At 40.5% G+C, this 11,503-nt stretch overlaps 1 protein-coding gene across 2 annotated transcripts in view; it reads left to right on the top strand.

Moving 5' to 3' along the window:
- The first annotated feature begins 2,044 nt into the window (after positions 1-2,044).
- LOC105023987 overlaps positions 2,045-11,503 on the top strand; it is a 55,914-nt gene continuing 46,455 nt past the window's right edge. For both annotated transcript variants that reach the window (XM_010893580.3, XM_010893579.3), the window contains exons 1-2: positions 2,045-2,302; positions 7,018-7,105. In XM_010893580.3, coding sequence (XP_010891882.2) covers positions 2,184-2,302; positions 7,018-7,105 — 207 coding nt within the window. In that variant the 5' untranslated portion in view covers positions 2,045-2,183. The remainder of the gene's footprint in view (positions 2,303-7,017; positions 7,106-11,503) is intronic.

Below are 11,503 nucleotides of genomic sequence, written 5' to 3'. Positions count from 1 at the left end.
ATAGATATGTAGATAGATAAAGTAGATTAGATAATACAATGCAGAATAGACTTAAAGACTAACACACAACTCTCTTCTTCTTTTAAAATTTTGGTCATTTAAAAGATACTTTTATCTCTTATCCAGAGCAACTTTAGATAGCAAGATGGGCCAACCTCTCTTACTCAGTGAGGTAGTATAGTCTAGAAGCAATCCCCTTGACATATGAAAACACAAGATCCTCAACATTATAATTCTGTCACTTCCTCGGTGGGCCAGAATGAGGTGGCAGTCCAGTTAAAAGAAGAACAATCGACATTCACCAGGAGCAAAACCAGTATACAATGGGCGTCCGGGCCAGATAAAAGGCCTCCCTCACTAATTACGTATAGAGTGAGTTCCCTGCTCAGATAATTATAGTTTATATGCTCCAGAACATTTGCACCTACTTTGCAAGTCTGCCTTGCTTTTTGTGATCTTTGTATTTACAGTTAGGAAATGACAACAGCCACAAGACTATTGACAGCCAAAGCAACCATTAGTGCAGAACATGACTAAACATTTTGGTTTTGTAAAAATATTATTTTCTACCCCATTTTGTTAACAAGATATGTATTAAGCTATGTAATCCTGTCAATACAATATTCACTCATCCACATCGCAGTGGACTCAACCTGGTTGAAATTATGTCTGAATTAAATATTGTTATGATAACTTTTTTCTGAAAAAAAAAAAATATACACTCACTTTGAATTTGATGCCTGCAACAGATTTCAAAAATCTGGTGGAACATCTCATAACTAATTAGGTTAATTGGCAGCAGGTCAGTAACATGAATGGGTACAAAAAGAGCATCCCTGAGAGGATGAGTCTTTCAGAAATAATGATGGGGAGGAGTTGACCACTCAGTGAAAGTCTGCGCATGCAAATAGTTCAACAAATTAAGAACAACGCTTCTCACTGTAAAATTGCAAAGGATTTGGGGATCTCATCATCTACAATACATAATATCATTAAAAGATTCAGTGAATCTGGATACAAGAGACAAGGCCAAAATATTAGATGGCTGTGATCTTCAGGCCCTCAGGTGGCACTGCATTAAAAACAGACACAATTCTGTAGTTAACATCACTGTATGGGCTCAGGAACACTTCTGACAACCATAACCTGTGAATACAGTATGTCAGTACATTGACAAATGCATGCTAGGAGTAAGAAAATCCACATGTTTCTTACTCATACAGTTGATAAATCCCAAATGGACTTGTTCTCCCTTAACTCTAAACTCAGCCCTCCATATCCACGTTCATGCGAGCCTCCACCCTTTGCACAAGTAAAACAAAAATATTGGGTGTGTAGGTGCTAATTAGACCCTTCAGTGGCTCCTTTCAGCAAGTGTGCAACGTTGCAGCCTCCATGACCAAAGTAAAATCCTCACAAGGCACCTCTAGGCAACTTCAAGTAAAAATGAATGACTAATCATATGATACATTGGATTTTGAGCCTTGACACATGTAGAGAGATACATTTATTAGGAGGTATTCTCACTCCACAAATTAGTGCAAACACATTTAATTCCCTGCCAGTGATCTTGTCATACTTTCTAAATCACATTTAATTTAGCATTTGCATTAAGAGCTTGACCAATTTTACAGTTATCTTATGCAAAGAAAAACTATTTGATTACTTTTCTGATATTAACTACGATTTGTATTAATGGTAAACATTAATTAATTAATGGTGACATATTAATTTATGATCTACTTGTGTGGATGAATAGCATTCTTTGGATAGACATAAAACAACTATTTTCCATTTAATAACCAGGGCTTCATTCATTATAAAGTAATTGGTTTAAGACAACAATAATTGTAGTTGCAAAATCCGTATGGCAGGCCCAAAATCCAAAAAATGCAGGGGATGCTTTCGTGGCTTTCCAGATATTTACCTGTAATACAAACCTGAGCCTGAGTATAGAATGAGCAATGGAACGCAGCTTCAACTGCATGACGAAAAATGACATGTTAGCTCCTCCCCCATTTCCTATTGCTACAGTGCTGTGGGTTTGGACATGACTTGAACGCTGAATTATGTCAATAACGTAACGACACGGAATTTTCTAAACTAGTTTTGTATATTTTTTGTGGTCACCTCAGTGACTTGGAGCTATTCATCTCACTGTCCAGATGTGACTTTGTTTCATTATGTCTAGCATGAAACGACAAAGTTCGTGGCAGGAGGATATTGCCCGAAACTTTTCTAGGCTATTTCAAAGAACTAAATCGCAAGATCCTGAGAAAATAGAGGAAAGCGACATAATCAGGTATGGAATAGGCCTACTACGTTATCTATGCAACAAGTAAATACATCAGTCATAGTTTTTCATCCACTAGTTTTAGAAAAAATTGATCACAATGGAGCTTGAATGTGATGTAAAGCACGAGTACTAGATATTAGGCATGAGCCGCTGAAACAGCGCTCGCAATCTGTTACATTTTCATCAACCTTGTAACTGCTAGCGACATCTAAAAAACATTGTAACTTTATAAAATGATTGGCTATACACATTGTTAGCATTCACATTATAATATAGGTTAACAGCGAATATTGATAAAGATGTATACTACAATGTAACCATATGTTTGCTTTGATGGAAAAGTAAACAGCATGATTGTCAACGTGCCAGGCAGTGGCTAGAGCGAGAGAACTGCCACAAATCTGACCATCTGTCACATTGGAGAAACAATTGAGTGTTTTATAGGATCTCTCTTCACACAGATTCAGTGGTCGACTTACACCATACATTTATGATTTCCTTGCTCTCATATAGTAGAGCTGTAATAAACGTAATACATTGTACATTATATTTTAAACTAGGTCTTATTATGTTGTGGAATAATGTTCTTTCCTTGTCAAACACTCCAGGCTATTCTCTGTTTAGAGTAAAAAAAACAGTTGTACTGTACAATTAAGGAGGGTGTGTCAAAACTACCATTACAATTACTACACCTGCCCAGGTTTAATCTTTGACAACTCCTGCCCCCTTGAGACTTGTGGGAACTTGATACATTTTACACTGGTTTTGAACTGAGATAGGAAAGGATTCCTATATTTTGCATGTTTTCAGGGTGAACAAATGACATCCAGGACAGATGTATATTTTGGGTTGGAAGCCCAATGAGTGCACCATTTTCAACAACACTCTGAATACAGTGATATTGGGTATATGGCAATATATCCATCTCTTATCCCCTTTACTTTTGACGCAGTAGCACCCGAAATGATGTGGCACGTTTCAGAAAATTATAGTGTACATAGGCTGATATGCTAAAATGCCATTATGATGTGACTGCTATGGGGCTAACAGTTGTCAAACAATGTCTTGTTGAAGATGATGTGTTCAGTACTGTATGCTCTGTGTACAAAGAATACTGCAGACCAGTTCTCTACGGCTGCAGTGCATGCTTCTTTTTATTCTTCCCTTTCAGTCTGTGATCAATGTGTGCTACAATGACAGTTTTTGACAATTGGCATGCTAAATTAAACATGTCAAGGAGAAACAAACAATGCCTTCTATAGAAATTAGGACAGTGAAATTATTTTTTCTTATTTTTGGTTAATACTCCAACAATATTGATTTTAAATCAAACAAGTAAGAATTTGAGGGTGTTTGTGTAGATATTGTTTTCACTATATCTCCTTTTGAGGTTGAAAATCAGAAACATAAATAACACAATTCAGAAAATAATTATGAAGAAGGAAGGAATGCACAGGAAAACTCAACAGTTGTCCCTCTGGCATGTCAGAACTCAGTTTGGACTTCCTGGAGTAAACAGTGTAATAAGAACCAGAACGGCATCGGATGTGCTTTAGAAAGCATGTCTCGATATCAACTGTCCCAAGTTCACTGGGAGTTGCTGCATTGAGGTATGGCCTTCCAATTACAAATTTGATATCACAAGTTATGGTAATAAAATAATAATAAATGCAATAGAAGTACCTAAAAGAGCAGACAAAGTTTTCATCATACAGCAAGACAACTGAAAACATATGCTGTCAGATCTGACAGAACATTACCAGAGAAGTTAAAAAGATGAAGATGCAACCAAATACAATACAAGTGCTTAAAGGTGCATTCCAGGATTTTTGACCACTGCTTCTTAATGTGGCCCTGTCAAGCCTCAGCAGGTACCCAAAAAGTACTTACTATATCATGTACTGTATGTACTGGTTTGTTCCCCATATAATCAAAACCTCTCACTTTCAGACTTGGAATTTAATGGCTAACTGGGTTATGAGTGATCTTACTTATAAATGCTCAAATGTTTGTTTTTTTGACCATCAGCCCAAAATTCGACGTTTAATTTTTTTTGCATAGCCACCGGACTGCATCTTCAATTTGGACATATTAATCCATTAAAATACATTTGGTGACTTGGAAAAGGGGGACTTTTTCTACATTTCTAAATGGGAAAACCATTAACACCCACCCCCCCCAAGAAAAAGCTGAACATTTATAATTTTATATACAGTAATTGTCAGAAGTTTGGACACACCTATGTATTTCTTTATTAATTTCCACATTTTAGAATAGTAGTGAAGACATCAAAACTCTAAAATAACACATTAAATCATGTGGTAACCAAAAAAGTTTTTAACAAATATTTTAAATTCTTCAAAATAGCTACTGCTTGCTTTGATGACAGTTGTCCACACTCTTTGCATTCTCTCAACCAGCATCATGATGTAACACCTGGAATGCTTTTCCAACAGTCTTGAAGGTGTTCCCACATATGCTGTGCACTTGTTGGCTCAATGGAGTTGAGGTTGGGTGATTGTGGTCATCTGATGCATCTCCATCACTTTTTTGGTCAAAAAGCCCTTACTCCCCCTGGAGTTGTGTTTTGGTCATTGTCCTTTTGAAAAACAAATGATAGTCCCACTAAGCGCAAACCAGATGGGATGGCGTATTGCTGCAGAATGCTGTGATATCCATGCTGGTTGTGTGCCTTGAATTCTAAATAAATCACAGAAACAGTCACCAGCAAAACACCCCCACACCATCATACCTCCTTCTCCATGCTTCATGGTGAGAACCACATATGCAGAGATTTTTCATTCACCCACTCAGTTTCTCACAAAGATACAGCAGTTGGAACCAAAAATCTGACTGTTGTTTCAATTTCCTTATTTGAGCAGTACAGACATTATGATGGTCTTCTGAATCCTAATCCTATCTTGTCACAACACATATGATTGGTTCAAACGTATTAAGAAAATACATTTCACAAATTAACTTTTAAGAATGCACAGTTGTTAATTAAGATACATTCGAGGTGATTACCTCATGAAGCTGGTGGATAGAATTCAAAGAGTATACAAAGCTGTCATCAAGGCAAAGGGGGGCCACTTTGAAGAATCTACAATGTGAAATTGATTTTGATTTGTTTAACACTTTGGTTACTATATGATTCCATCCATCTTCTTCCGCTTATCCGGGGCCGGGTCGCGGGGGTAGCAGTCTAAGCAGGGATGCCCAGACTTCCCTCTCCCTAGACACTTCCTCTAGCTCTTCCGGGGGGACACCGAGGCGTTCCCAGGCCAGCCGGGAGACATGGTCCCTCCAGCGTGTCCTAGGTCTTCCCCGGGGTCTCCTCCCGGTCCCAGGAAGGCATCCAGGAGGCATCCGGAACAGATGCCCAAGCCACCTCAGCTGACCCCACTCGATGTGGAGGAGCAGCGGCTCTACTCCGAGCTCCTCCCGGGTGACCGAGCTTCTCACCCTATCTCTAAGGGATCGCCCAGTCATTTCGGCCGCCTGTATCCGGAATCTTGTCCTTTCGGTCATGACCCAAAGCTCATGACCATAGGTGAGAGTAGGAACATAGATTGACAGGTAAATCGAGAGCTTCGCCTTGCAGCTCAGCTCTTTCTTCACCACGACAGACCGATACATCGACTGCATTACCGCAGAAGCTACACCGATCCGTCTGTCAATCTCCCGTTCTATCCTTCCCTCACTCGTGAACAAGACCCCTAGATACTTAAACTCCTCCACTTGAGGCAGGCACTCTCCACCAACCTGAAGTGGGCAAGCCACCCTTTTCCGACTGAGGACCAGGGCCTTGGATTTGGAGGTGCTGATTTTCATCCCAACCGCTTCACACTCGGCTGCAAACCGTCCCAGTGCATGCTGAAGGTCCTGGTTTGAAGGGGCCAACACGACAACATCATCCGCAAAGAGACGGAATCGTGTGGTCCCCAAACCTGACACCCTCCGGCCCCTGGCTGCGCCTAGAAATTCTGTCCATAAAAATTACAAACAGAACCGGCGACAAAGGGCAGCCCTGCCGGAGTCCAACATGCACTGGGAACAAGTTTGACTTACTGCCGGCAATGCAAACCAAGCTCCTGCTTTGGTCGTACAGGGACCTGACAGCCCTTAGCAAAGGACCCAGGACCCCATACTCCCGAAGCACCCTCCACAGGATGCTGCGAGAGACACAGTCCAATGCATTCTCCAAATCCACAAAACACATGGGGATTGGTTGGGCAAACTCCCATGAACCCTCCAACACCCTGTAGAGGGTATAGAGCTGGTCCAGTGTTCCACGGCCTGGACGAGAACCACACTGTTCCTCCTGAATCCGAGGTTCTACTATCGGCCGTATTCTATATGATTCGATATGTTATATTTCATAGTTTTCATGACTTCACTATTATTTGACAATGTGGAAAATTGTAAAACTAAAGAAATTCCCTTAAATGAGTACATATTAAGGCTTTAATGGAGCTGATAGAGGAGTTTTTGCCTAAGGAGCAGTAGATGGGATTTGAACTCACGCTGCAGCAGTGACTTATACCACTGGACCAACCTAGGCCACAGGAGAATCTGTACTCAAATCTCCTAGTAGTTATTTGATTTCAAATCCCAACTTTTATGTATAGAGCAAATTCTGAAATATGTTTATCACTATTGGAATACACTGTATTTTGGTCTCCTCTTCTCACCTACTGTATTCTTTCCCCCACGACCAGTGGTCAGGAGAATGGAGTCAACAGCAGCAGCCACAGCATTGAGACCAGTGATGGTGAACCATCGCTGCAACAAGAAGACCTGCAATTGGTAAGGCGAAGCAGAGATGCTCATTCTGTCTATAGCTGGTGTCCATGACTATGTACACGTAGCCAGGGCTCATACACAGAGAGAACCTGTACCACTTGCTATCGGATGTTGAGTTTAACAGCTGAAGGCACACAGCATCTGCTGAAAGTTGTATGAGGATGGTTGCATAAGAAGGACCCAAGGGTTCTGTGGAAGACCTAACCCTCAGACTGTCTGTGTCTGTGTGGAGGGCACAAGTAAGTATTCTAACCATCCACCAGGTTTGGTTACATTCTTCATGGTATGGGTTTGCAGTTAGAGCTTATGGCTCACACTTGCTTTTAAAAATAGCCTATTCCTGGAAGATTATAGTGCTGAGTCTGGTAGTATATTATATGCGCGTAACTGTAAATAATTCTAGCAGCTTTTCCAGCCAGCTTAACATCAGGATTTGCCCCTCGATGTAATTTGACTTAAGTGATCCTTCATATAGGGTTGAATGTAAAACCATTTCTAGGTTGTATTTTTTGGGGGGTTTTCCATGTTTTACAGGACTTATTAGGCCTGCTTGGCACTATCAATCAAATGGATAATCTACTCTATACAGTATATATTATACTTTATACTGTATGTGCGGAGAAGAGAGCAAGAGGGAGGTCAAATTTCTTCTGCTAGAACCAAACCTTAAAATATCTCCCTCTCACTGTCTCTCTCTTTACTGTAAAAGGTGCTGACCTAGGTTGGTCTTACTTAGACATTTTGATTAAATGTGTGAGTTTGTCATTACTGAAAAGAATAGTTTTTGTATGAGTGACTCCACATGCCCAAGCTTACATCAACATGGTCATGTGACTGATGTTTGCACATGCCGGCATGTGCCAAAGCTCTTGCGCTTATAAAAGTGTGTGTAGCAGGGTGTGGTTGTTCATGTGTGAGTATACAGTATATCATGTAGAAGGGTGTGTGACTCATGGCCAGGAGGAGCTATATTAGGAGCACTCTATAAAGACTCACTCCAGAGCTTTGGAATGCTGAGAAGTCCTGCTACTGCGACTTGTCACACAGTCAGTCAACCCTGTTGGAAAGTCAACATATACAGTTATGTCTGGAAATATTTGGACACTGACCGAACTTTCATAATTTGGACGCCATCACAATGGATTTGAAATGAAACGACCGAGATGCAATTTAAGTGCAGACTTTCAGCTTTAATTCAAGGGGTTGCACAAAAATATTGTATGAAACTTTTAGGAATTGCAACCATTTTCATACACTGTCCCCTTATTTCAGGGGCTCAGATGTAATTGGACAAATGAACACAATCATAAATAAAATGTTCATTTTAAATACTTTGTCGAGAATCCTTGCAGGATTCGACTGCTTGAAGACTAGAATGCATGGACATCACCAAATGCGGGGTTTCCTCCTTTGTGATGCTTTGCCAGGCCTTTACAGCAGCTGTCTTCAGTTGTTGTTTGTTCATGGGTCTTTCTGCCTTAGGTTTTGTCTTCAGCAAGTGAAATGCATGCTCCATCGGATTGAGATCAGGTGATTGACTTGGCCATTGCAGAATGTCCCACTTTTTTGCCTTAAAAAACTCCTGGGTTGCTTTTGCAGAATGTTTTGTGTCATTGTCCATCTGTAAAGTGAAGCGCCATCCAATCAACTTCGTTGAATTTGGCTGAAACAATGTATCCCTACACACTACAGAATTAATCTGGCTGCTTCTGTCTTCTGTCACATCATCAATAAACACTAGTGACCCAGTGCCATTGAAAGCCATGCATGCCCATGCCATCACACTGCCTCCACCATGTTTTACAGATGATGTGGTATGCTTGGGATCATGAGCCGTTCCAAGCCTTCTCCATACCTTTTTCTTGCCATCAATCTGGTACAGGTTGATCTTAGTTTCATCTGTCCAAAGAATGCTTTTCCAGAACTGGGCTGGCTTTTTTAGATGTTTTTTGGCAAAGTCTAATGGGCCTTCCTGTTCTTGAGGTTTGTGAATGACCCTCTGTAGTTGTTCCTGTGAAGTCTTGTCTTTGTGGTAGACTTGGATAATGATATGCCTACCTCCTGGAGAGTGTTCTTTACTTGCCTGGATGTTGTTAATGGGGTTTTCTTTACCATGGAAAGGATCTTACGATCATCCACCATTGTTGTCTTCTGTGGACGTCCAAGCCTTTTTGTGTTGCAGAGCTCACCAGTGGGTTCTTTTTCTCTCAGAATGTACCAAACTGTTGATTTGGCCACTCCTAATGTTCCTGCTATCTCTCTGATAGATTTTTTTTTTGCAGCCTAAGGATGGCCTCTTTCACTTGCATTGAGAGCTCCTTTGACCGTAAGTTGTGGGTTCAGTGTAATTGTGTAAATCGTTGATCTCTATGACAAGATGCAGTGTTGTTCAAATTGTACCAGTGGCAGAGATATCATGTGTGATGTTGTGTGGAAAGCTGGGGAATTATTCAGATTCCCCTCACACATTTCTTTGAATGGGGAATTAAACCCCATGTTTTCTTTGAAAATGTGTTAAGTGTGGATTATGAGGGTTTTAATACATTAATATAGGCACCCTTAAAATACAGTTTTTCCCATCCCTCTCTAACACAAGCAATAGTAGCATCTTTGCCTGTTTTTCCCCCCTCTGCCTTAGCTACTGCATGCTCAGTTTTCCTGGCTTGTCACCGTCTTCCTCTGTAAAGGCTGTTCTTGGAAACATTAAGTAGGTCAGCAGCATGAACAGAAAATAGGAGGCTGCTTTTCTCCCTCAGTTTGTTGGTTTTGTCATCGGGCCAAACAAGCAGAGAATGGTCTCATCAAAACACACTCCCCAAGCTCGCAGACAGCCACCCTCCCAGCCTTCATCAACATCCTGTGGAGCATCTTGCCACAGATACAGGGGGAGAGAGGGAGACATAGAGCGAGGGAGACATACTGTAGAGAGAGGCAGACATAGAGAGAGGCAGACATAGAGAGAGGCAGACAGAGTGAGAGAGTGATTTGTCTGAGTGTGATGTTGTCTGGGTGCAGGACATAGCTCGAGACCTCATCAACAGACTGGGTCTTCTAGATTGAGTTGTCTGTGACTAAACAGGAATACCAAATTATGCACTGACTATACAGTACTGTACTCCTAGACTGTATCAAATTAAATCGCAATTTATTTAAAGTGGATTTAAAGACTTCTCAATACATGTTTACAAAAATAATTGTGGGAAAAAAACAGCAAGAAAGAAAAGAAAACAGCGGCCTCGGATGGTCAAGTGGCAGTGTGGGTTTGAATCCAGCCCATTGCTCTTTCTACAAACACCCCGTCTTCTCGTTCCCCTCAGTCTCTATCTAATGGACCGTAAGTGTCTGATCCTACAGTGCTGCTTATGTATCATTACTTATGTATAATATAATATAAACCCAAAAATTCCGTATCTAAAACCCAATTCATAATAAAGGTTTTCGGAAACATATGATATCCTATCATTGTTTATTTAATAAAAGTGGTTTATGTAACAAGAACTGTGATTTCTTGTGTGCAAACGTGAATCTCTTCATTCCATAGCTTGTGACACCTCTATTAGCAGCGATTACTCAGAGTAAACCTGTCCTATGGCCATTAATCTTAAAAAAAAAAAAGAATTGACAATGGAGTGCTGTTTGAGGGATTTCTGCCATTTATTGCCCACTGCAAAATGTCATTAAATGCTCTCCATTTGCAAATGATTGGCCACACAGTGGACTGATGGACCTCAAATCTTTGTAACAATAATAATATGTTTATGCCATTGCCTAAGACCCATGCACCTGAGAGAGAGAGAGAATATTATCTGAGTAGGCATTTGAGATTAGATTAAACTGAACTTTATTGTCATTGAACAAGTACAAGTACAGTACAACGTAATGCAGTCAGCATGTAACCAGAAGTGCAAATAGAAGAGGGCAGAAATGTACAAGTATTAAATATAATGTATGTTACAAGTGGAATGTATAGATGTGCAATGAAAGCAAATGCAGTACAAATGGCAATGCTAAATGTACAATTATGCCAAATAGAGGAGGGGAGAAAAATGTCCAACTATAAAGTATAGTGTATGTTACAAGTGGGATAAATAGTTGTGCGTGTACAAATGCCAATTTTAAATGGGATTCTAAATATGCAATCGGGACAAATTGAAGGAGTAAGGTAGCATGTGCAACCAGGATGCAGAGATAGCAGCAATGAGGTCCCAGAGGTAGACATGTCCATGTAATAACTGAAAAGTGCAAGTACAATGGCAATTCTAAATGTGCAACGAAGGCAAATTGAATGTGCAAGGTACATGTGCACCTGAAATGCAGGGCTAGCAGCAGTGAGGTTCCCGAGGTAGACACATACCTGTAACTACTGAAAATGTCCATTATCAGACTTTGCAAGGCAGTGTC

Source organism: Esox lucius, chromosome 7 (assembly GCF_011004845.1).
Source record: "Esox lucius isolate fEsoLuc1 chromosome 7, fEsoLuc1.pri, whole genome shotgun sequence".
Classification (NCBI taxonomy): Eukaryota; Metazoa; Chordata; class Actinopteri; order Esociformes; family Esocidae; genus Esox; species Esox lucius.
The sequence above is the reverse complement of the archived record's forward strand: the minus strand, read 5'-3'. Positions and strand labels throughout refer to the sequence as shown.